The following is a 25,948-nucleotide window of genomic DNA, read 5'->3' as shown; positions in this document are numbered from 1 at the left end:
ATGAAGCGCCACCCCAGCACCGTGCAGCTCTGCTCCGGCGGGTCGGCTTTGCACCTGAAGCCCCAGTGCAGTGCCAGGGGCAGGACGGGAACCGTGCTGCAGCCAGGGCTGGTTTTCAGACGAGGGGTAAAAACCGAGAAAGGAGCCGTTCACGTCCCCTGGCAGCCGATCCCATTGTGCCAGCCGTCGGGGGCTGCGGAAAGACTCCCAGTGCTTTGGGAAGGCATTAGCCTTGCTGCCGGGGGATGACCCTTCACTTCCCGTCCTATGCGGCCAGCAAAAGCAGGTGAACGGCCTCCTCTGCAGTGCCAGGAGCTGCACGCGGCACCCCCGGCCACCGCTGCGTCCACGATCCAAGATACGTAGGTCGGCCTGACCCCGCCACAGCGATGCGGCGCCCTCGGACCGGGAACGAGGGGCTGGCGAAGCTCAAACCCTGCCCCGCCACCTCCACTGGCCCAGGAAAGCCACCATGGGCAGGGGCACGACTGCAGCAGCCCAGCACCGCCGGCCTGGTTGCACTGGTGCAGTGGCAGGGGTTGTGCCCGGGGTCTGGCAGCAGTCCCCACCCCAGAGCTGGCTGCAGCGCCCCGGGCTCCAGCTGCCCCCCAAACTGCCCCAGCTGCTCTACTGCCCCCAATCATACCCCCTCCAGTCCCCAAACTGCCCCTTGCCGCTCTACTGCCTCCCAGGCATAGTCTTCTCCCCCCAACTGCCCCAGCTGCTCTATTGCCCCCAATCACAGCCCCCCTCCAAATTGCAGTACTGCCCCCAGTCATCCCCAATAACTGCCCCTTGGTGCAATTAGCTGCCCCCTCCCACAAGATGCCGGGGGGAGGAGGCAGAGAACCCGACACGGGCGGCGACGCCAAGCCGAAGCCCTCTCCCGCTTTCCCGCCCGCCCGCAGCGCGCAGCCCCACCTGCCTGCCGCGCCCCACAGAGCCGCCGCGCCAAGCCGAGGCCCCGCCCCGCGGGCGGGAGGGCGCGCCGCTATAGTCACGTGACGGCCGCATCCGGGTCCTTTGCCTTCTCTGCCTCGGCCCAACATGGCGGCGTCAGGTGAGTGCGGCTCGGCCGCCGCGGCCCAAGGCCCGCGCCCGCCGCCCTGTCGGCCCCGCGCCTGGGGGGAGCCCAGCCCCGCGGCCCCCGTTCCCCCCACACACACCCTCGGGTCCGCGCCCCCCTCCCGGAACAGTTTGGGCTGGCGCCGCGGCCGGTGATTGACGGGGGGGAGGGGGGGCGGAACCCTTGGGCGCGCAGTGCGCAGGCGCGGGAGGGGGAGGGGGCGGTGGAAGAGCGGCGCCCACGTGGGCGCGGCCGGGCCCCGCCCCCCCCGCGTGGCCTGGCCTCGTGGCACCCCGATCTCCCCTCCCCGTGTGCACCCCCCACCGGTCCTGCTTGGTCTCGGGTCCTCCCTGCCCCATGCTGGGGGGTCTGCGGGGATTATCAAAAAAAACCTTTAAAAAGGCCCCTCAGGGCTGGGAGAGACTGGAGTCTGCCAAAATATCGAGTAGCATCTTTGTCCCATGATCTACGCATCATCGGCTTTCATGCTTCCTGGCACTGAGTTTGCAAAGCAAAGCATGGGGTCTACAAAGGTGTCGGGGTCGCGCTGCAGCTATCTCATCTGAGCCTGTCTTATTTTTATGTTTTTTTGGAAGAAGAAGAAACTCTCATTTCCCTCCCCTGGCCCCATCTCTTAATTGCAGTCGCCCGCTACCTAAGGCTGATGGCATTTCAGTCGGCGCTGTTCCACATGGCGCTCCGAAGAGAAGCGGCAGAGCACGCATGCTTTGTGTCGTGTTTCTTGTGCGCAAGGTGGAACCGGCGCAGGGGAATGACACTGGGGTGGGGGGAAGTCGAGGCATCAGTGCACTAGATAGGGCCGTTTTCTTCCCTTCCCTCAACTTGCTAGCGCTCTTTCCCTTTCCGGGCAGAGTGTGCCTCGGCAAGCGCACAACGTTTTTACTGCAGAAACATCGCTCTCGCTACGTGACGGCAGTATCTGGGTGCGTGGATCCGAAGTGCGATTTGCCAGCACTGAAACACCCTTCAATTCACAGGTGTCATTTGGAGTTCGTGCTACCAGCAGAACTGTAGGGTCCCATATTTCCTAGCTAACAGCAGAGGAAGGAGATGCACCTCCCTTTTTCCTTGGTGCCTGCACAGGCGTGTTTATGGCTGATCACAATGTGCGTGTGCATTGATGGGACCGTCAGAGCAGAAGCTAAAGCCAAACCCAGCCATTAGCTACAGATCAAGAGGGAAAGAAAAAAAAAACCGCTCTCGGGCCCGAAAGCCATGGGCTTAGTATATTGTAAGAGTACTGTCATATGGGTCTAGCTGAACCCGGAAAATTATTCTCAGGCTTGCTTGGGGAAAACTTCATGGGGTGAGTAAAAATATGTTGCTAGCTTTTCCATTGCTATAATGAAAGATGAGCATTAGGTTTTATTCCTACTTGGGTCAAGTTGCCCAGTAATTTCTGAATGAGCACTGATAAAAACAACCCTACGTTTTTGGAAATGCAGGGTGCTCATAGCAAGTGCCTCTACATCTGGGGAATGGCAGTGTCAAGGAGATATGATTGTTGGAGATAGCAGTGGGAGAAATCCAAGGGGGATTTCATTTGACCCATATCCTTTATCCTTAAGCATAGATGTTAAGGAAACATCCTGGAAGGGCTTGGGCCTCCCAAGATAAATGGGGAGTGGTTGAGGGATGGCTGCCTCCTTGATAGGAGCAAAGAGGGTGTTGGCTGTCAGAAAGCCTGACCTGCCTAGGAGGGCTGCTTTGGTTCAGGTACCTTTCCTTGCCTTGGGTCTCTCCCAGCCCCCATCGAGGTTGTGGCAGCTTTGGTGATGCATAAGCAGTATGCAGCCTCCTGCAACAGAAGTTGCTTCATACTGTTCCTTTCCTGCCTGTGACTTGTCAGCCATTTGATGCAAATTGAACAAACAGCCAGCCTGCAGGGTTTCTGGAATAGGCGGCTGCTAGTTAGCAGCCCATTTGCCAGGGTTTAGAAAGCCATCTCCGGCACTCCTAGGTCAGGGTGGGAAGAAGGGGGTGGCTGGGTGTGGAACGCACCTTTTAGCCCCTTCTCTTTTCCAGCTGCACTTGCCTGCAGCAGGAGGGTTCTTCAGCTTCCTTTCTCAAGGCAGGCACTGCAGTAGGTCATTGCTGCTGATCAGCCAGTTCTTTTATCCACTGCTGACGTCATATTTCCATGAGTTTACCCTTGGCAAACTGAACTTTAACCATTCCAGAGGGCTAGCCTGCTCTTCCTTCCCAGCACTTGGAGACTGCAGCGCTTTACCGGTGCCTAGATTCCCCGAGAGATGCACCTTTCTAGAAAAAAGCTCTTGCAGCCCCTGTTTGTATTTCTTCAGCAGAGGCTTCTCTATTGCATTGTGGATTGGTGGAACTGCTGCTCCCCAGAGCCCTTTGCAGGAAGGGGAGGCACTTGAGACCATTGCAGTTTTTCTCCTTCACCTTAAGCCAGCTCTTAAGAACCTGGGAATGTTTTTTTTTCTGGAAGCCTCCAAAGCTGCAGAGTGGGGGCAGCATGTGGCTTGTATGCGACTTCCTTAATGTTCTGCGACTGAAGCAGCTAATGCATCTGCTGAAAACTCCTGAATCTTGCCCCAGGTTGGACATTTCAGTCTGATTTATTTTTAGCTTCGTTCATGCAACCAGCAAGACTTTTTAGCAATCCTTGCCATGCTAATGTGTTGCAGGAACTGGGAAGGTAGCAGCAAGGCAGGAAAGATGCTTGGTTTTTCTTTTTTCAGTGCAATAGGAAGATTCTGCCTATACAGTTTGGAGGGGAAAGAAGCATCTAAAGGACTGAATTGTTGCAGAGTCGCACAGACTATAAAGGTGGTTGTTATTTTTACAAATTCTTTATGCCTTAAGCTGATATTGTAGGTAACCTTTGAAACTGCTCCGGCAACAGTGGTTGCACAGATGTGTGAGGGCCCAACTGCAAGTCCCGTAACTCCCATAGTCAGGAGCTGCCCGTAGATGCCTCTTGCCAATACAGGGCTCACCTGGATGGCCTGAGTGCTATTGAAGGGCTCCTGAGAAGTCCTGCCCACTTCTCTGCTGCATGACGGAGTAAAACGGGCTTGCAGAGTGCCCTGGGAGAACTTCCTGTAGGTGAATTCCCTGGCATATGGCTCTTACCAGCACTGAGTCTTTGCTTTCCTCTTGGCCAAGGGAATTGTGGCCTCTCCACTGGAGCCCGCTGCTAGAACACAACTTGGGGGCTGGAAGAACTGTATGGCTCCCAGTTCTTGTTTTCCAGGCCTCTGGTCTTACTGCTTGTGTTTCAAGGTATTTGATGCACCCCACCCCACCCCACCCCCACTCCCCACCCAGCCTCGCATTCAGTGCTGAATGTGTGATTTCACAATTGCTTCCATGGCAACTGACTGAGATAGTAAAAACCCAAGATCATTGGACTTAATTGCTGGCTTTAAACTCTGGGGTAGGGGGGAAGGACAAGCAGTTCAAACAACTGTCATGTATCTTTGTCTAGGACCTGCCCAGTTACCATGCAGGCAGCTGCGGAAAGTAAGTATACTGAACTGAAGTTGCTGCTTTTGAACTCTGTCTGACTTCAACACATCTGGTTGCCTGAGCTGCCCTTCCAGTTGCCAGAGCATTGCAGGCGGAGGTCTTCTGTCACCTGAAAGGCAATTTAGTTGAAAGGACAGTATTCGCTTTCCACTGCTGATGCTAGTGGAGGTATCCTTGCTACTGAAGTGCAATTGCCACTCCTAGCTGGAATGCGTATAGGGATCTCTGCATTCAAACCCATTTCAAGGAGACTTGTCTTGTGCTGGGGACTGGATGAACTGGTGCTCAAAGGGGGAGTGAGATGGTGCTGGGCATGCTGCTAAGGAGAGCTGGGTGGAGGGACTGAAGAAAAATGGACACAGGGTTTCGCTTCAATCTAGCAGTGATTTTAAAACTGTCCTTTAAATGCATTTAAAGGTGCTGAATGCATAAGTAAGCTTGCTCCTGCATCTTACTAGCCAGTCCTGGGAAAGTCATGGGTGATCCAGAAAGCTGTGAGCACAGAGGAAGTGCTACAGCAAAACTTCCTATGAGCCATCTCCCAGGAATCCTAAGGCTGCTTCTATAGGTTGGGCTGATCTTGATAGTGGAACTTGTTGGCCTGTCTAGATAGCGTTAGGACTCCAAGTGAGATCTGGCAGGAGTGTACAGCCCATGTGTTGCCCTGTCGGCTGTTTGGTGGTGATCTGTGAGACCTGCCCACAATTGGAGCCTGTATTCAGGGGCACAGATGACAGCAGGGTGGGTGTGGGCATAAACAATTGGCCCTGATATACAGGTCACAGATATGGGTGTTTTAGCTGTTGCATATCTTCCTCTGCCAGGCTGCAAAATGTTGTTTCCAGGTCTGACGCGTGAAGTCCTCCCTCAGGCACTTGCAAAGAAGCCATTGATAGGGTCTCCTTTGGTTCACAGGGCTTCAGTACTGACAGCTCAGAGCTGGACAGCTTGGCTTCTGCTTTGCAAGAGATAAAAAGGAAGGTTTCTGAGAACATAAATTAGATTTGGCCATCACCACTGCAGGGACTTCCCATGGGGTAGGGCTGTTCTGGGCTAGCCCTGTGTGTTGGTATAAGGCATCTGAACGAAATCGGTTCTGGCCAAGGACACTTCTGGGGTAGCTGTAGGTGTTCTGTAGGGTGGAAAATCCAGTGTGTTGCAGCACAGGGCTAAAGTAACAAGGCAGAGGCTTCTTGCCACACTAAAATCTGACTCAAGACCAAAAGGGGATAATGGGATGCAGTCAGGGGGTAATGAAGGGCAAGAGATAAGGGTGTGGGCTCGGTAATACAGTGTGAAGAAGCATTTATTGTTTGACCCCAACTTGCTGCAGTGTCTCAGTGTCAAGCACTGTACAGATTCATGCTTGTGATCAGCCTGTAGTTCTTATACGGATGCGCATCCAAAAATTCCAGAAGAAGCAATGCCTTAATTGCTGCTCAGGGAGGAAATGGCTCTCTGCAAAGAGAATGGCAGGCATTGCTGGCTCACTGGATGTTACAGAAAACTCTGTAAAGTTTGCACAATAATTAGCAGTTCTAATTGCTTGCATTTATTGAAAGAGCCAGTTGTCAGGATACAAATCCCAATAAATTCTTGCACTGCCACCAAAGAGCAGAAGACAAACAGTCGCAAATGGTCCTTTTGAGATGCCTCAAGTATTTGAATGCTCAGCTGGAGATGTTTTAGAGAGGCCTGGTTTTCAGAAGTGCCACACAGGCCTGTTTGGAAGATAATGCCCCCATAAGATGTCATATTAGGCCCCCAAAGTCATAAGAACATAAGTACCATACTGGGTCAAACCAGTGGTCTTTCTATCTTGTCTTCCCCAGCTGCAGAAGGGATACTACAGAGGTAGAGCATTGAACTGGACTTATCTGAATTGATCTATCCCTTATTCAATTTCCTCCCAGCATCCACTACCATGGGTTTAGAGATGCCAGGGGAAACATTTCCAACCCTTCTGTTGAGCAGCTATTAATAGTTCTATCATCCATTAATGTATCCAGTCCCTTTTAAACTGGCTATATTTTGTCTGCTTCTACCACCTCCTGTGGCAATGAATTCCACAAAGTAACTATTGTGTAGGGAAAAAAAAAATACTACTTTCTCATGTTGGTTTGAAAACTCTTGCCTGTTCTCTTTAGTGAGTGCCCCCTAGTTCTAATGTTCTGGGACTTGGTTCCCTGTTCACTTGGACCATGGGTTTCGTGATGTTATAGACCTCTTATCCTATTCCCCTTCCCTAGCTTTCTCCTTTCCAAATGAAGACCTAGCTTTTTTAGTCTTCCTGGTATGGCAGGAGCTGCATTCCCTTAATCATTTTTGATTGCCCATTAATTCTACTGCATGGTTTCTGAGACGTGGGGACCAGAACTGCATACAGGATGTATCTACATGTTCATTAATGTACAGTAGATACTGCACATTTAGTTTAGTATTTGCTTAATGAAGCACTAATTACACGCACAGTAACTATAGATGTCACACACTGCTGCTGGCGCACTGTTATTTTGTGATGCTTACTGCACAGTAGCCTAATAACACTGCACAATGTAGTGTATTAGCATGGTTTTTGACCAGCGCGCTACTGCACAATGTTATTAGGCACTGCGCAGTAAGCATCTTATGTAGGCATGCCCACAGGGGGGCACCACAGATTTATATAATGGCACAATGCTGTCCTCTGTCTTGTTCTACTCCCTTCTTAATGATGCTCAACATTTTATTGTCTTTTTTTTTTTAGTCACTGCTGCACATGGAGCTGACATTTTTAGAGAACTGTCTACAATGGCTCCATGGCCTTTATCTTGAGTCTTAACACCTAGTTCAGATCCCAGCATTGAGTCCCTATAGCTGAGGTTATTTTTCCCCAGGTGCATTACCTTGCACTTGTCAACACTTGAGTTCATCTGCCTTTATTTTTTGTGTGTCCACTCATTTAGCTTGGTGAGCTCTTTCTGCAGCTCTTCTCTTTTGGCTTGGGGCTTGACTAACCAAAATCACTTGGTATTGTCTGCAAACTCAGAGACTTTACTGCGCACCCCCATTTCCAGGTCATCAGTGAAAGGTCATCAGTGAAAATATTGAACAAAATTTGCCCTAGCACAGATCCTGCTTTTGACCTCCCTCCATCCTAAAAAGTAGCCCCACTCTTTGCTTCATATCTTTTAGCTGGCTTTCTATTCACAAATGAACCTTCCGTCTAATTCTGTGGCAGTCTTTCTGAAAATGCAGGTTGTGGTGACAGAATTGAGCTGCCTTCCCTCATTTAAAATGCCCAGTTGCTTGTAATAATCCACCATACTTGACTTAAATTTGAACGCTGCAGAAGCACTGAGCAGTAACATGCATACTCAGTTAAGCAAATGTAAGTCTGGAGAGTTGCTTTGCACACCGTAGACATGCATGCTGGTCTTATGCTTAATTTTGCCAGGTATGGCCCCTATGGAATTACCTACCTTGCATGTGCATGCCACGCATTTCTCTTCAATGTGTGAAGCTGTTCTCATTTCAGAATAGTGTGCATGTGACATGAGTGCTACCAAGGTGTGGATTTGCACTGTCACTTTATTTCACTGTATGCGCCAAAGTCGCATCTCCCTGCTGCCGGGTGAATTTGATTAGCTGGCTTGTTGAATCCCCTGTTGCAAAGAGAAACGATTTTGAGATAACACCAAGTTTACCTTTTAAAACCCTCCAGGCAAAAATTATAGGTCTCATGGCTTCCATAATAATCCCCTAGTTATGCTTAAGCAACGTTAGCCTGTTACTGTGTGAATAAGTGCACTTCTTGTGTCCAGCTGTTACCAAAATGTCTGACCTCTTGCACATCCCACCTTGGAATGGTTAGAACTGTAGCTTCAATGTTGTATTATGGCAAGATTAATTTAATTAAATGCAACTTATTTGCCAAGCAGCTAGGATTCAGAAATTCCATATGCACTTAAATTTCAAATGCATTTTGCAAGCAAGAGACATGCTTCTTACCATGTGAGCACTCGCTGTGCTGAGAGATGGGGACAGCACTATCCTATATGGAAAGATGATCTCAGCTTCATAAAACGCATGGCACCTTACCTTCCTACAACAGCCTTGCTTCCCAGGGCCTTTCTGGAGACATTGAGATCTGTTTTGACACTGATTTCTGTTTGTCAGGTTATTATAAGGAATACGTTATTCCAGGAATAATTTTATTGCAGGAATAAATATATATACAGAGAGAGAATTCTTTTAGCAGAGTCAAAAACAGCACAGCATTTTGTGTGCACATCAAAGATTGCTATCAACGAGGGGGGAAAGCATACCAGTTCAGTGCAACTGTGCTAGCATGCTCCTGAAAGTTTCCAAGATGTGACCTGAGTTGTTTGAGTATGCAAATGGATTTTAATGTAATCCCTTCCTGGATTTGGTATATGTTAGCTCTGGAGCAAATCAGCTCAGCTCTGATGTCAGTACAGCTTGCTTTTTGGGTTTGATGCAATTTCATAAGATGGTGCCTGAATATTAGCTTGTGCATTTGTTGCTATCCTGGATATGTGTGGCTTTTACCAACATAAACAGGAAATTCTCTTCAGGAGGCTTTCTGTCATGGACACTTCTGGCCCTTGTCAGCATATAAAAACCTCAGTTTCTCTGCTTGATTTCCCCGCCCCTGTGAAGTAGGAAAATGCCAGCATCCTTACAAATGAGTACCTAAAGCACAGAGACTTGGGTCTTGTCCATTGAGGGGGGTGGACTCTGCTGCTATATCTTTGTTACATAGTCCAGAGGAATCTTTCTGATTGCCTGGAAGTAAAGACTGATAGGCCAGGATGGACTTGGAAGGGCTTGGAAAAAAGTGGGGATTGTCAGAATGAGACTTAGGAGCCTCCTAGTTCTTTGCCAGCTGTATAATCCTGTGCCTTTGGAAAGGTCTCAAAGAGCAGCAGCAGTGCTGTCTTTGCAGTGCCCCACAGCATACAAGAAGTGGAAACCAACATTCGAAGCCCTGGGAATTCCCACTAGTGTGGGTGCAGGAGATGCTAATGAAAATTGCAGGAGTCCATTTCTGTGGAGGAGGGTCACAAAAATGACCTTTCCAGTCTGTAGCTTAGGCAGTCACCTTGTAACCTAAAGTATTGTGACATGCAGGTGGCCTCCATGCTCCCATTTGGGCATTCTGGGACCATGTGGAGGTTTGGCCTGGAAATGCTGTGCATCACCTGCCCGCTCCTGAGCATGAAGAATACTTATTGACTGGACCCGCATCAGCTTGAGTAGTACACACCCTGTGCCTCCTTAGCCTGAGTATGCTGGGCAGCACCCCCTCCAGTTCTTCTCCCCTTCTCCTGTCAGGCATCTAGATATGCTGGGAAGTTACTCACTTTGGTTCCCTTTCTCACTTTTTAGCAGCTAAAAAGAAGAACAAGAAGGGGAAGACCCTTACACTGACGGACTTTCTGGCGGAGGATGGTGGCACCGGTAGCTGTCCTGCACCTACCTATATTCCCAAACCAGTCAGCTGGGCAGACGAGACAGATGACCTGGAAGGAGATGGTAATGTCATTTCCCACTTGCGTGCTATTAGTATTCTGCAGTTGAGCACTGCTCTGACATGCTTTTGTGCTGATGAAGCATAGTGATGACTGTGCGCCTCTGAAATTAATGGATGAGAAGGAAAAGTTGCTCTTAATTTTTTCAGGGTTTTTTTTGATCATTGACAGCATAGACAGTTCCTCTCCACTTGCATCTTTTACATGGCAGTGGGGGCAGGTCAGAAGTTTTCAGTGACTCTCAGGTTAGTAGAGCCAGCTACTAACACTCGGCTCCCTGGGCTCATTCTTTGGCAGTGTCCCGCAGCAGCGTTGTCTATATTTCATAGTGCTCGCTTCCCTTGGTAGCTGTCCTTTTTTGTATGGGTAGATATGTGGTATATGTAGGTATATAATTTATTTATTGATTTATTTTCTGGAAAGCAGTTACAATATGAAAATCAGCTGCATTCTGCATGTCAGCAGGTTGGTCTGAACTCACCTGGATGCAGAAAGCTTTGATTTGGGGGCTTTAAGTGGGCAGCTCTCAGGGGCTGCCTTGAGCTTGCTGAGATCTGTTCTGTCTGCTATAGTAAATTCTCTTTTTGCCTCCCTTTTATCTCCAGCTGCTTGACTAAATTGGCAAGGGCTCACTCTTAAGGATGAGGAAACAAAAAGCCTTCTGAGACTCGCATAGCTCAATCTGTGTAGCTTATCCAAAACAAGATTAAGAGCAACTCCTTCAGCTTGGAAGAATCTGCATGAGAAATAGAAATTTACTAAGAAGGCTCTTTAGTGTAGCAGACAAAAAAGAAAAATCAAGATGCAGTAGTTGAGTCTGCCCAGATTTCCAACAGGAAGGCTGACGAAGCATTGGAATGGCTTCCTTGGGGACTGTGGTGGGTTTTCCATCACTAGGAGCTCTCCAAATCAAGAGGATGTTCCTCTAAACTTGAGTTCCTGTATCTTCAGTTTGGAGAAGTTGCCTGGTAACGAGCTCATACTGAACAATCACAATGCCCCCTCTGGCCTTGTGATCTCAGACTCTTGGATTTGCTTTCCTTCGCTCAGATCTGTTTGTGAGCCTTGTTGCCCCATATTTTTTGTGCAGAATCTTTGCTGTACTTTGAGGGAAAGGACCCTGAAAGCAATGACCAGTGATTTTAATATTGCGGAGCCCTCTTTCTTGACGATCTCTAACTCTTGTTTTTACAACAAGGAGGCTGTAAGTGAATGTCCTTGTCATTCCCTTTTTGCAGCAAAGCTGGGATGTTATTACAAGCTTTGGTTATTATAAATAAGAAGCACATAGTTTGTTTTGATGACATGCAAACCATCTCTTGTAGTTTCCACCACTTGGCATAGTAACGACGATGATGTTTACCGTGCCCCTCCTATTGACCGCTCCATCCTGCCCACCGCACCTCGGGCTGCTCGGGAACCCAATATAGACAGAAGCCGTCTCCCCAGGTCACCCCCCTACACCGCCTTTCTGGGAAACTTGCCCTATGACGTGTCAGAAGAATCCATCAAGGACTTCTTCAGAGGACTCAATGTAAGTATGGTGCATCCTTCTAAGAGTTCGGGATTCTAAAGGCTTCTTTGGAGCAACTCACTTTTCCCCTTTCCCCAGGAAGGGGCCATGCAAGCTGCTTGCTACCAGGATAGTCTGGTAGTACTCTACAGCCGGCAGTAGTGTCAGGAAAGATCCCTGTTCTCTAGCCGTCTGCAGCAGACTTCCTTATCCAGCCACATGCTGCTGAGCAGTGGCTCTGCGACTGTGGCAGGGGACTGCCGAGAGTGTGTTCTCCAGTTCAGGTTGGCAGCTCTTGGCTGCCTACCAGCAGGCTGCCACTGCTTTGACCAGTGCTCAACAGCAGTGGGGCAGGGGAGCTCTCTGAGAAGAGCATTTTCTAGGCACCATGTCGATTCTCTGTCCTGCTTTTACATCAAGTGCAAAGAAGAGTTCTGCCTCTCTGGCTAATGGAGCAAGAGGAAGCTTCTGGTGGAAGCAGTTTGTGCCAGCCCCTTTCTGCGGCTCCAATTCTAGCCTCCCCCAGAGGTGATCTGGATGGATGTTCCCCTTAGCATGAAGGTACAATGGGAGGGGGAAACTTCAGGTACTTCAAAGTTCAGCTGTCACATGCAAGCACATGTCGGGTCCCAGTGACTTAGCCAGAAGGATAATTCTCCCCCTGATTTTCAGCTGGGGCATCTGCTGGGTTGAGCTGAGGAAGGGGAACTGTTGCATAGAATTATTTTATTGGGGCTTTATTAAGGAGATCCCAAATGTTTTTGTCTTAAACCTGGAGGAGGGATGGGTAAGGATGTACAGAGAACTTGCAAGTAGAGAATTATCCTGTCTCTTCCTGAAATGATCCCAAATATTAGCTACAGTGAGTAGCACTGGATCTTAGCCAGAATGGTACCCGCATGCCAGCCCACCAGCTCTGCTGATCACAGCAGCTTGTTCTGTCCAGGCACAATGACATTGCTCGCCTTTACTGTGCCTATTCAGCTTTTTCGTTACAGCCCCTCTGGCTGCTGATGCAGCATCTGTCTGAGTTGGAAATACTAGTGTGGGGGAAATTCCTGCAGCAGGACCCTAGGATGAGGACACTAGAAGCTTGTGGGTCCATCATAGTGTCCAAACCTTTGAGACAGCTTGACAGCTTTAGTGCTGTAGTGCTGATCCTTGCTACACTGGTGAACAGCAGCTTGCCCTGTCCTTTCCAGTGCATCTTGAATAGGAAAGAAGCAAGATATTTTTAGTGATGGCACATGCTGCAGAAAGATTAAATTAGACTTGGTCAGCTGCTAAGGTGATAGATCTCCCTGTTGGCAGCAGTTGTTCTGACTCCAAGGGAAAAGTGAGCAAACTCCCTATGGAAATCCAAGGGCTGGGGGGCGGCGGGGGAAGAGTATGATATATGTGGCTTGCTCCCCACTTCCATCATCAGGCACCTCTCAAATCACTGCCTACCTATTTCACTAACTTCTGTTTCAAGTGATTCTGCCCTTGGGGCTCATCTGAATGCAGCTAGCTCCCACTGGTCTCCAAAGCCTAAACTTCTTCCCAGACCACTGTAGGCCAGGAAGTGCAACAGGAAAGCACTCTGCTTTAGAGCTCTTCAGTGATGGAATGAGAGAGGGAATGGAAAGCAGTACTGTGGTAGAAGAATTAACTCTGTCCTTCGAAATGACTTGCTGTGTTATAAGCAGTAACGGCAGCTTAAATTCTGTACTACATGCATCATGCAAGCTGTTCTTCCTGCCCAGAGGGGCATTGACCATCTGGGGAAAAAAAATCCAGTTTTGTAATCTGGTCTTCCCACTAAAGAGAGTCAGGAATTGGTTTGAAATAGGACATGATCAGGAGTATTAAGTAACCTGGAACTGGTTGGGGTTCAGAAAAAACCCCTATTCAGTGTCCATCAAGGGAGAAAAATTGGCTGAAGGAGTCTGTAACAATGTGCTCAGCAGCTCCTGCAGACTGCATGGTTGTTCAGCGTTGAGATCCAGGCTGTGTTGGAGTGGTCAGAGCTGCCCAGAACTTGCTCAGCCACTCCTACACAGCAGTATGAAGACTTCAGCCTCCAGGCTGATGGTCAGTCACTCTACTAGCACCAGATCTCTCCCTCCAGACTCACACCTGGGCTCCCAAAGACAGCAATGCTTTAAGCAGGACCCAGGTACATGCAGTTAGAACTAATTAATCCTCTTGCTTGCCTGCAAGTCTGTTGGGACCTGATTTACTTAATCCGTGAATCATAAGTCACATGATTGCCAATAACACCATAACTTGCACGTAGAGACCACCCATCTTCTCTGCTGGATTTAAAGCGCTATATGAATATGTAGCTCAGCAGCTAGTGGCTTACACTAAATCCTATGTGCTCTTTACAGCATTCAGGGAAGATTGAGCCTGCTAATAACTCTCCTCATCTGTTCAACTGCAGATAAGTGCTGTGCGTTTGCCACGGGAGCCTACTAACCCTGAGAGATTGAAAGGTTTTGGGTATGCTGAGTTCGACGACCTGGACTCCATGCTCAGTGCTCTGAGCCTCAATGAAGAGGTGAGCTGCGATATGCAAAGACATAGAATCAAAGTGTCGGCCCCCGAGATTTTGTGCCCAAAGGTGTTTCTGGTACTTGATTTCTCACAGTCTACAAGCTCTTCGTCGTCTGAGCAGTCGCAGCATTCCCTGCAGTTGCATTGCAGCAATGCTTTATGTGGTGTGTCTGACAAATTAAGAAAGCAGTGCCTTCAACTGTTAGCCACAGGTCAAGTGGGTTGGACTAGGAAATGGTTTTGGTGCAGATGAAACAAAATGGCTTCCAAAAGTGTTGAGGGGGAGGGAGTGTTTGATCCTGTATTGTAACGGCCTTAGACAGTCCTGCCCCATCAGTTCAAGAGCTGGGGCAGCCACTGTGCAGCATGTCTAGCACATAGTAGATTGGAGAGGGAGCAGAAAGCAGAGCAGTATATCAGGAAAGGGGTAGGAATAGCTTTAATTTGTGGTACTCCTGCCAAAAAGGTTGGCCCCCACTGTTCTAGCCCATTTCACAGCGGTGCAGGGGAGAGGGTCAATCTGCTTGACAGCCATTGGCAGGTTCCGGTCACTTCCTGGGGCAGGCCCCCATTATGTGGAGAGTGGTGTCCTTCTACATGGCCAGAAACCCAAGGAAAGCTCCAGAGGGGCTTGAGTTCACATGGGTTTTAAATGACATGCTCTCAAATCCGTGCTCTGAGAGAAGCTCCTAGTTTGAGGCAAATGTGTCAGCAACTACATCACTCTCTGCAGAGCAGATGTGAACTCCTGCAGTCTCGGTATGTGAGACCAATGATTGCTCCATTCCAACAGCCCTTCACATTGAAATAAAGGCTTTGAAAAAACACCTCTCAGGAAGTAGTGTTCTAGAGGCTGAATAGGAAGCCAGACAGGCAGAGGTACAGCTGCTGAAAAGCAGGGCAGAGCTGCCAAGCTGCAGTCCACTGGAATCTGGAAGCACGGGTTTCTGCTGGCCCTGCTCTCTCTGCTGGCTTGATCACTGGAGTGAAAGGATTTGTTTTTCTGGTTGGAGTTTGGGGGGGGGGGACAGCATTAGTGACTGGAGGATTTACTGAAACTGAGCATAACAAGGTTTCAGCACTCTGAGAACCATAGACAAGCTGGAGAAACCATATCTTGTCTTACCAGGAGCAGGGTAGTACAGTTCGATGCCACGATGTCTGCTGCTCTCCTTGGCCAGCTCTTCCTGGGGGATTAATTTGAACTGATCTGCCAGGAATCTGAGAGGTGTCCTGTAGCCTCGTTGGGCAATCAGTGTTTACTGCAAAGCTGCTTCACTGCAGTCGCTGTTCCTCATCTCCCCTCTGCAGCTACAAAGCAAATCCTTTCCCCAAGCTCAGATCTCTGTAGAGACCGTGCAGAAGGAGCCCTGGTGACTAACCAGTGTCTGAATTTAGAAAACCTAGTCAAGGGCCTTGTATTACAGTGAGAAACTAGTCTGTGGCATTAAGTAGGGGCCATAAGCAAAATAGTGACCAAGCGGCCACGCCGGAAGCTTGAACCAAGGGGGAATTGCCAACATCTCTTTGGTTTGAGACACCAAGAGCAGTTCTGGCTTCTGTAACCCTCGCACTTGTCAACATCTTTAACGTTCCTCTTCCTCATGGGTGTGTGGAAGACCCACGCAGGTTGTTCCAGAGCAGTGTGCTGCTGGGTGCAAATGTAACTGGGTAAAAACAGGGCCCTCTTTGCCTGTATTTAAATCCATGAGTTTGAAGACTTCTGTGTTTTGACTCAGAATTGACTATAAACCTCTAAGTCCTGGCTGGGTATCATATGGGGACACTGACTTTCTCTTGGTGAGCTTTACTGGCTTCGTTTGTATTTAGGTGACCAGGGGTTGGCATTTTGGCGGTGGGAGTGAGGGGGAAGGAAGGGCTGGTCAGTCTCTTATTCCACTTCCCAGGCAGTGTGAAATTCTTGTGCAGCTCTCCATGGGTCTCTTCAGCCTGTTTCTCCTGTGGTTTAAAAACCCATTACACAATGCTGGGCAAACCCTTTGTTATTATGACAGCTGCTTCCTTGAAGCTGCTGTCTGTCCAGAGTTCACTGCAATAGAGTGCCTCGTCACCTCTGCCTCCTCAGATTCACAGGCTAACTAACGTGTGTTGTTTTCAGTCTCTAGGGAACAGAAGAATACGAGTGGATATTGCTGATCAAGCTCAGGATAAAGGTAAATACTGCTCTAGTTCCAGTCTTCTCTTCAGATAAGCTGAGTGGCTTCTCAAGTGCTGCAGGTGGACTGGGAGCTGTCGTGGCATCCGCCTTTGCACTTGAGATCCCAAATAACTAAAGGCATAACTGGGCAAGCTTTGCCTTCCCCCAGGCTAACAAGGCAGTGGGTAGTTCAGAAGCGACAACTGTGATAAATACAGGCTGTCAAAGGATGTGATTGGGACCTCAGCAGCTTCTGGTTACTTGTTCAGAAATGTTGAGGCAGTCCCTCCATATCCTGTACCCAGTGCCCTTGCTAGCTTAGTTCAGTCACCCTGTGGCTGCTGCCAGGGGCATATCTCCTACAAAGGGGAGCAGTGAGTTTGGAATGTGCTTTGTTAGTCTCACTGCAATTCAGATTCATCGCTTCCCCCTTGCTGGTTGCCCCTTCACCTCCTCCACTGAGCTTAACAGTAGCTGCCTTCGTATTGCAGACAGGGATGACCGCGGCTTTGGCAGAGATCGTGATCGCAACCGGGACACGGAGAGATTTGAGACCGACTGGAGGGCGCGTCCTACTACTGATAGCTTTGATGATTACCCTCCACGTCGGGGCGATGACAGCTTTGGAGGAGACAGTGAGTTGATCGAGAACCTTCCATTTAGTAGCGTGTTATCTAACATCATTACATAGCCAGTGAAATGCTTCCCATGGGGTTGTTCTGGCTTCACATTATTATGTAGGCCCACAGATTGCTTAATAACTTGCTGGATTTGGCTCTTTTGGCTGCAGTGATCCTTTATCTCCTGGGAAACTGGTGTTCTTTGGGCTTGATTTGAACTCTGACCAGGATCAAACTCAGTCCTGGGTAGAGAAGAGCTGGATCCTGTGTAGATGTGTGGGAGAGAGACCTTGTACCTGCATTTTAAGCACCAAACTGGGATTGGGATGAGCTCAGATTTTTAGTCTCAAAATTTCCATAGACTTGTTAAGTAACCTTGGGCAAGTTGGTTCATCTCTGTTGTCCCCCTGTTAATGGGTGACAGTCTTTTCCTGCCTGGCGGAGCTGTTTTAATGTTAGTGTATGTGACTTGCTTGGAACTTTGAAAACTGAAATCTGGCAAAGTGATCCACTGGGGCTGGAGAAGTATTTTGGGTTGAGTGTAAGGGCTGCCTGCAGACCTCCTCCAGTAGCATGTGTCCTGCTTCCCCTCCCATGGGAGGAGGTGCAAGTCCTCCAGGGCTTCCTACCTCACCCTGTAATCTCTCTTCCTGTCTGCAGGGTACCGGGACCGAGATCGCTACGATTCAGACCGGTATCGTGATGGCCCTCGCAGGGATATGGATCGCTTTGGTGGCAGGGATCGTTATGATGACCGTCGAGATTATGACAGAGGTATGGTGGCTGTGGGAGTGTTCCTGTGAACTGTTAGGGCTGTGAGGTTTCATCTTAGTTTTTGTCTGCTTGGTTTTCATCAGTTAGTGAAGGTGTCAGGTCGTCTTTCTTATCCTGTCAGTGTTGAATGGAAGATGTACTGTTCTGTGTCTTGCTCTGCAGTCCTCTTGCACACTGGACTACGGTCATTGGTGATTCGGATTCTTCTAGTACCTATAGGGTGGGCCTTGCTTAGGTGCAGCATCTGTAGGCTTGCTATTGCCCTTTCTTGCCTTCCTATAAAAGGAGGTGCCATCTGATCTAGGGTTTCCGTCCCGTGTGCATCCCTACGTATAACACGTAAGGCCACCAGTAACCCAGACTGCCTTTCCTCTCCTCATGCAGGCTATGATTCCAGGGTAGGCAGTGGCCGGAGAGCCTTTGGCACTGGGTACCGCCGAGATGATGACTTTAGAGGTGGTGGTGACCGTTATGAAGACCGCTACGAGAGGAGGGATGATCGCATGGGCCCGGACAGGTGGAGCTCACGGGATGATTACAGCCGCGGCTCAGATGACATGCGACGTGATGATAGGGGTAAGGATCCTGTTTGGGGATGGGGGTGGGGTGCAGATCCAGCAGCTGGGAAGGAAACCAAACTCTGAGTATGAACAGAATTCTCTCTTGTGCTAGCTTAGTTTGCCGCCTCGAGCAGAGGCTTGTGAGGTTTGCCCTTATTTGCTGTGTTTGGTCTTGTCTTGTAGGTCCAACTCAGAGGCCAAAACTGAACCTGAAGCCCCGGAGTGCCCCCAGGGAGGAAGACACATCAACAGCCCCTGCCACCCAGTCCAGCCGTGCGGCCTCCATCTTTGGGGGTGCCAAGCCTGTGGACACTGCTGCAAGGGAGCGTGAGGTGGAAGAGCGGCTGCAGAAGGAGCAGGAGAAGCTGCAGCGTCAGCTGGAGGATGATAAAAGGCTAGACCGGCGGCCCAGAGAGAGGTAGGTGGGAGAAGGGAACTGCTGGTCAAAGCCCTTCTGCATTTCCTGTACACTCAATTCAGCAAGCCTGTGAGCCAGGTGGTTGTATCGGGTGAGTGGGTTGACTCCCACTGAGGTGACTTGAGGAGCCAGCCTTGTCCTTTGGATGGTGATTTAAGGCTAGGAGTCGGGAAACGGGGTTCTAGTACACTAACACAATGTGCTGTTCTTCCCCCTTCTGCTGCAGGCATCCCAGCTGGCGCAGCGAGGAGAACCAGGAGCGATCGCGGACGGGAAGCGAGTCCTCCCAGACTGGACCCCCTGGCACCTCCGTGGGAACAGGCCCCACAGGAAGAAGTAAGCTGGGCCAGGGGTGGGGGGCCACAAGATAGAGCTAGTCTCCAGGCAGGTTCTCCTGCACAGGTTGACTGTGCACAAAGGAGCTTTCGTTAGGGGTCAGTAGCTTGTACAGAGCCTGTGTACCTCGGGTTGGTTACCAAACATCCATGCTCTTGATGTGAAGTCTTCCAGCTACCATTTCACATAGTATGTGGTCTGAATGATACCCAGGCTGATAACCCAGATCATTACAATGAGCTATGGTGATATCGCTACATAGGAACCCCTAGCTTGGTAACTTGTGGGCAACATCTAGGACCAGCCTGCTGGCTTCAGGCAAGGAAGACCCAAAAGCATAGTTGAAGGGTCAGAAAGGCTGGTGAAACAAGGGACCCAAATTGGCTGGTGAAACAAGGGACCCAAATTGGAAGTGTTGGACTATCTAGACCTTGCTTTGGGGAAAGCTGACTTGTTTACACACCTCATGCTCACTGCTATGTCTTGTCCCCCCAGCCACGCGAAGGAGGGAGAGCGAGAAGTCCTTGGACAACGAGACCTTCGCCAAGGAGGAAGAGGCCCCATCTCCCACCTCCAAGGCCCCCAAAGACGAGAAGCTCCCCCTGAAGGTGATGCCTGCCCCTCCGCCAAAGGAGAATGCCTGGGTGAAGCGCAGCTCCAACCCCCCGGCCCGCTCACAGAGCTCGGACTCGGAGCACCATTCTCCCACGAGGTGAGCTCACCCAGGAGCTAACCTATATAGACCGGTTCCAAGGGAAGGATGGGGTTAAAACAGCTAAGACTTAAAGCTGCTATATTGGTCTCTGCTGAATTGCTGGGACAGAGCCAAGCTGTAAGCAGTGGCCCTGCAGTTGTTTGTTAGGAGCCTCTGTGACTTACGTGCTGAAATATGATGGGGGTTCACTTGCCCAGAGGTAAGATCTCGGGAGAAAGCAAACAGCTTTTGGAGTCCCACACAATCCCTGTCCTTCACCTGACAATTCAGGGTCTCTGAAACTGATATACTTTTACTTTTTCTAGCAGCAGCCAGGCAGCACCACCTCTGCATTCACAGGACGGGACACCACCCAGGAGTGCCAACAGGAGAGGTAAGACTATGATCTATGATGGGCTCGATGCCAGTCGCTGGGCAAGGAGGAGGAAAGAACATGTCTGCATCGTGTATGCCAGGGGTGGGCAGTTGTTTCAGCTGGAGGGCTGCTTAACAGGTTTTGGTGAGCTGCAAGGGTATCCCTGCCTCTTGATAAATGCCCTATCCCCTGAATGCCATTTTGGGACCAGAAGTCCCGTCCCCTGACCTTTGCCACCAGATGTCCCTCCCTTTGCCGCAGAAGTCTGCCTTTTGGGAGGGAGAGTGCTGCTATCTTGAAACTGGTTGGGGGAAGGAAAAAACCACACCATATAGTAGATGTTTGATTTTTCTTTTAGTACAACTTCAGCTTGATTTTTAAAAATATTTTTGTCCTGACTTGTATGTTTACATAGTATATCTAGTTCAAAATAGTCTTACTCTTGTGTGTTTGGGGGTGGTTAAGAAAGTATGTGTGGTTGGAGTGTGAAGGGAAGGAAGGGGGGTGTGCAGTGGCTGGGGTGGGGCTGTGGAAGGGTGTGGGAGTGTGTGTAGGTGTTTGGGGGTATGGGAGGGTGTGGAGTGGTGTGTCCTTGGAGCGTGCCAGCCCCATAGCATGGACCCCAGTCCCTGGCTGCAGGTGGCACAGACTGCAGGGCCAGCCCCACACAGCCCAGTAGCACTTCTGCCTGAGTCCCCGGCCCCATGTGGTGAAAGGGGTTATGGGGCAGGCCCAGCACGCAGCTCCTGCGCTCTCATCCCAATCCCCAGCTGCACATGGTGGCAGGGTGCAGGACCAGCCCCATAACATGCAGTTCCCATGCTCCTGCCGGAGTCCCTGGCTGCAGGTGGTGGCAGCATGAAGATCCAACCACACCTGGCCCTACAGTATACAGCTCTCCACACTCCTTCCCCTTTTCCCCCAGCCAGAGTCCCTGGCCCCGGCCCAGTGGAACCACACCTGAATTCCTGCTCTTGCAGGAAGGGAGGCTGGGAACAGCCTTGGGGTCACCAGCAAAAGCCTGTGCCAGGCAGAAGCTCCTTGTCTCCAGCACCCTGAGCTCAGGGCTGGTGGGAAGGGCAGGGGGGGAGTTTCTTAATCGGAGCTGCACCTCCTACAGGGATGTGCTGGCTTGCAGAGAGGCAGCCCAGGACCAGGGCTTACAGCAGGGTATTGCAGGCTGAATGGAATTGCCTGGCAGGCCATATTATACCCACCCCCGTGTAAATGAAATTACCTAACCCTGCAACAAGGAGGGCCTGGGGCCCTTGGGCATGTGTGTGACCAGGATTAGGAGAGGCTGTTCAGTCTGCAGAGTTCTAGCAACTTATGGACAAGTATTAGCCTGCTGCTTTTTAAAACTCACAGAGCCTAGTTGTTCTGTGCCAGCAGAGGGCAGCTATCTTCTCCGGGTGGACTAGTCCTTGCATCCATGGGAGGAGAAAGATGCTCTTGATGGGCAAAGGTGTCAGAGCTGCAGGGGGATGGCAGGCACTTCTCCACGTGTTCAGATTAGCATCATCGGGTCTGTGCTGGAGTCTCCTGCTGGCTGGCGAAGCTTCTTGTAAGGAACGAGACCCCCAGCCCTTCAGAAAGAGGATTTCACAAAAGAAGAAGGGTGGTCCTCAGTTTTTAAACTGAATACAGTGTCTGCTCATCTTAACAGTCCAGGAGTGTAGCGTCCCCTAAACAGGAAGGAGAGGAAAGGAAGCCCAAGCAGCATCCTCAGGAAATGGAAGCCCAGCCCTGGTGAAGCTGTAGACAGAGGAAGCAGGTGGTGGAAGGTGGGATGGTTTTGGGAAGGCTCCAGTCAGTTTTGTGCCCAGGCATATCATTCTCAATGGCAGGGTTTGGCACAGCGCCGCATGTGTCTGCGGCTTGACTTCCTGCCCTTGGGGCAGGGGGCTGGACTCAATGATCTTCGAGGTCCCTTCCAGCCCTTATGTCTGTGAATCTTTAGCTGGGCGGTCTTGCTGGTGTCTTGATAGGCTTCACTGCTCTTTCTTCAGGAGACGAGAACAAGCCTGATGGGGGCAAAGAAAGTCCTCCGAAAAGCCGAAGTGGAAGCTCTGGCCGTGCTCCAGGAGATGAAGGGGAGAGAGAGTCGTGGCCAGAGTCAGATAAGTAAGTCTCCTTCGCTCATACCTCTTCTAGCATGGGGCTGAAGCTAGTTCACTTCTGGGACATGGGGCAGCACTGTACCAGCCCCTTCCGGTCCGGCCTGGGGCAGGTGTGTAATGTGTCTGTTCGGACATCTCACGGCACCAGGGCAGGCCTTTGAAATAGCTGTGGATGTCTCCGTGTTGGCATGTCCCTGCCCAGCCTCCATTATTGTAAAGGAAAAGGGCACAGTCCTCAACCCTTTGTGGGCAACAGTAGAGCCAGGCAGAAGGGAGGACAGGCATGTGTCAGCCAGCTTGCCCCTCTTCTCCCCTCCCCTTTTTCACATGACACTCTGTGGTTAACCACAAAGCATCCCTCGTATAGGCAGGCAGCTTTTCCGTGAACGAGCAGGCTTCGGCTAGAGGCAGCACATCCCCAGTTACAGGGCTCAAGGACCAGAACACCTCTGCCTCCTCCCCGACCTGCGGATCTCCTATTTGTCCGGCAGAGGTCACTAGACTAGTTAGACAGCAGTGTCCTTTCCCCACCGGCTCTAGACATAATGCAAACAAAATCCATGCAGTGGAGCCATCGAGTCGGTCTTGCTTCTCAGGCTCAGTGCAGTGCAGTGCTTGCTGTGTCTGGCCAGAGATCAGTGTGGACCAGGGATCCTGACTGTATAAAGCAGGCTCCCTGCCTTTGTGCTTCATGGGAAACTGGCCATCCCCTCTCACCCTGCACATGAACTCCCCCTCCAGCCCAGGGAACTGTTTTGCTGTGGGCGCACCTCTAGCCTAGTAGGCACCAACTAAACTGGCTGTAGGGGCAGCTGCTCTAGTGAAATGAACTCTTGTTCAACTTAACATCTGACTCTTGCAGGAAAGAAAGCAGGAAGGATCATGACTCAAGATCTGCTTCTGAGCCAAAGAAACTTGAGGAGAATCCGGCCCCTGTAAGCATTGATTTGACTGGCCACTGCTTTAAACAGACAGTGTTGAGACAGGAGGGCTGGTCGTGTCCTCAGATGCTAGACTAGTACAAGGCCTCTGTTCCCAGCTGGGCCATAGAGCTCCTGTGTGTTCTGTTTGGCTCTGTCCCCACATCTCACCCCCCCTTGGGTGGGGATGATTGGGTGGTATAAACATAGAGAGACTGGACACCGTCTCCCCTGTTCAGAGGACAGTTACATTCCTCTGTTTCCCTGCAGTATCAGCAGCACATGCTTACTTCCAGGGTTATACCCCAGCTTGGGGTTAGCTTGGCTCTTGGACACACAAGAGAAATGGGGCCTTTCCCAGCCTGTTTTACCCCATCTGGCCACAGGCTGCAGGTTTTTTATTTAGCCTCATACCCAAAGTGAACTGTTGTGGGCTCCTTGCTCCTTCAGAGTCCTCAGCCTCACGGCTCATTAGCTATTTAACATGCTCCATTTGTGTCCTGCCTCTTACAGAAGTTCAGCCTTGCTAGCAAGTATGCTGCTCTGTCAGTAGATGGCGAGGATGAGATTGAAGACGAATATGCTGATTAAACCTCTCCAGCCCCCGCACTGTCTCCTAGCTGACGGCCACCCAGGACCGCACGGAGAGCAAACCAAACTTCTATCCAGACCAGACCGAAATAAAACCTAAACTCAGCATCTCCGGGAGACCTTTCGTCAACTTTTTAAAAAACAAAAGAAAAGGAAACAATTTCTCTTGCATGCTGCTGCAGCCTTTCAAGTATTGAACTAACTGGAGAAACCTCTGCAAAGTGTAGCGAGAGAAGGACAGGTTTTTAAAGGAGAAAAGGGCCCTGCTGCATCTCCAGAGCAACTCGGCATGGCTTCCATTGTGACTAGACCCCAGGTCCTTTCATTTTAGGGTGGATGCGTGCCATGCTAGCCAGCCAGGTGACCTCTGGAGAGGTGTGAGTGGATGGGGGCAGTAGGGCAGCTAAATTTTGAGGAAGAACTGGCTTTCCCCACCCCCCCCTTCCCCTCCCCCCACTTCATCTTGCTAGCCTAACCGGATGACTTCTGCAACGCTACCTTAATAAAAGATCGCCTTGAAGGTAGGCGGATGTAGTTCTGAGGTTATTCTGGCTTCCTTTCTAAGTGGCCGTCTCCTCTCCAAACTCCAATGCAATTATAAAGCATTGCCCAATGCACTAGGGAAGGAGAAGGCTGCCTGGTTTGTCCTGACAGCAGAGGAGGGGGCAAGGGGCTGGCATGAGGTGCGTGGGGGCGGGGAGGTAGGGGGTGTTGAACAAAGCCTCTATTGAGAAGCCCTGAGCGTGCGTGAGAGTGGGATCTTGCCCCCTGGGGATCACTGGGTACGATGCATCAAGTTGATGCCACCTTGGGGAAGACCCAGATGCTGTGAACCCAGTAGGAATAACCCTGCTGCTTCTGAAGCATGTGCTCTGCTCCTCCAGCGATGCCTGACCTGATCAACCAGCGCCTGGAATGATGGTAGTCTCAGACGGTATCTGCTCTCCTCCGGTGTTCTCCAGCTGCCTGCTGTTGCACCCTTGCCCACAACACACACACATGCGCATGCAGACATTTTTAAATACAGCCCCTCCTAAAGGAAGTTCCCCCCCCACCCACCTTGGAAAAACAGCTTAACCATATGCACTGGGGCTGTTGACTTGATGTGGTCAGGACTTCCTGGGGGTAGCAGGGCACAGGCCTGTCCTACCAGAGTGTCTTCCTGACCTGCTCCCTATTGGATTAATCCAACTCCCACCCTCTCCTTGGGCAAGCAGGTTGGCATCGTGGCTTCCTGGACCTGCAGAGGAGATGGCACCAGGGAGATCTCTGGTCCCTGAAACCGGGAAGGCCTTCAAGGCAGGTTGTCAATGTTTTAGCTGTTTTTATTCCCCCTCCCCAGATTGCCTGAGCTGCTGGCAGGTTGTTGGTAATAGCAAGGCACAGCCTGGCTGGCACAAGGTATCCACAGCCCACCAAAGGGTTACCCCAGTTTCAAGAAAACCAGCCCAGGAGCACAGCACCTCTGTTGCAACGTGGATAGGCAAACTGGCTTGGCTTCCAAGGCACGAACACCCACCACTTCTGTCCCATAGTTAAGGGGGAAAGAATCCCGCGCTTGCTGTTCTTGGTTTAGGGCTGCCTCTGTCGGACACTGGCTTTGCTGCATTGCTGTCAGGCTGCAGTGGTTGGTGTTGGTTATTTCAGTGACTTTCTTTAGCTAGTTTTGAAAAAAAAGTAAGGTACCATAGGCAGGATTTAGGGACTGTGCTTCAAAACCAAGAGAGCGGAGCCGAGTGTCAACTGCAGTATTGCCGTAGGTGTAGATAATGGCTCTACTCGAGATAGCTATCGCTGAATTGCATCTGAAAACATAGAGGCGCTTGTTCTCCTCACCCCCCTCCCTCCCCACCCCCTTCTCTGCTGTCCAAACAGGCTCACCCGGATCGAGTTGCGGTTTCCACATTCGGAAGATGACATGTAAAATTTGTACAAAATATCTTCTATGAAAATGATTTGTAATCTGTAGTGGACTTCCTGGGAGATGTCTTTTATTATGTATCCCCCTTGCCCACCCCCTTCATCCCCTTGGGGTTTTTTTGTTTTGTTTTGTTCTGTTTTTGTTTTTCTGTTTTCCTCCAAATAAAAACTAATCTTTAAAATTACCCTCTAATGGCAACTGACTTGCAAGTCTCTGGCTCTCGCCGTGCCCAACTGAGGGCTGGGCCTGTAACCGTGTTCCTTACGCAGCAAGTTCCAGCCTGCCAGGGAAGA

The 25,948-nt window shown here is 50.4% G+C and overlaps 1 protein-coding gene across 4 annotated transcripts; it reads left to right on the top strand.

The window, feature by feature from the left end:
* Positions 1–970: 970 nt before the first annotated feature.
* On the top strand, positions 971–25,839 carry EIF4B (eukaryotic translation initiation factor 4B). Of its 4 annotated transcripts, none has more exons than XM_090050944.1 (17): positions 996–1,060; positions 3,793–3,880; positions 4,542–4,576; positions 9,974–10,120; positions 11,442–11,650; positions 14,055–14,171; positions 16,287–16,341; positions 16,817–16,960; positions 17,606–17,719; positions 18,104–18,295; positions 18,463–18,697; positions 18,924–19,033; positions 19,529–19,745; positions 20,057–20,121; positions 22,113–22,227; positions 23,086–23,158; positions 23,657–25,839. In XM_090050944.1, the coding sequence occupies exons 3-17, from the start codon at positions 4,558–4,560 to the stop codon at positions 23,732–23,734; spliced, it is 1,890 nt and encodes a 629-aa protein (XP_089907070.1). In that variant the 5' UTR covers positions 996–1,060; positions 3,793–3,880; positions 4,542–4,557; the 3' UTR covers positions 23,735–25,839. The 4 variants fall into 4 exon arrangements, with proteins under 4 accessions (XP_089907071.1, XP_089907072.1, XP_089907070.1 ...); XM_090050943.1 differs by having other exon boundaries at positions 20,054–20,121; XM_090050945.1 differs by lacking the exons at positions 3,793–3,880; positions 4,542–4,576 and having other exon boundaries at positions 971–1,060; positions 20,054–20,121.
* Positions 25,840–25,948: the final 109 nt, after the last annotated feature.

Source organism: Crocodylus siamensis, chromosome 6 (genome assembly GCF_052110815.1).
Source record: "Crocodylus siamensis isolate JL-2025a chromosome 6, ASM5211081v1, whole genome shotgun sequence".
NCBI classification, from domain to species: domain Eukaryota; kingdom Metazoa; phylum Chordata; order Crocodylia; family Crocodylidae; genus Crocodylus; species Crocodylus siamensis.
Note: the sequence above shows the minus strand (reverse complement) of the source record. Positions and strands in the feature narration are given on the sequence as shown.

Bases quoted from the DNA above. Each gene is read 5' to 3' on its own strand.
- EIF4B (XM_090050943.1), top strand. The intron at 17,720-18,103 runs GTATGGTGGCTG...CTCCTCATGCAG, and splicing joins CCGTCGAGATTATGACAGAG to GCTATGATTCCAGGGTAGGC. The intron at 18,698-18,923 runs GTAGGTGGGAGA...CTTCTGCTGCAG, and splicing joins GACCGGCGGCCCAGAGAGAG to GCATCCCAGCTGGCGCAGCG.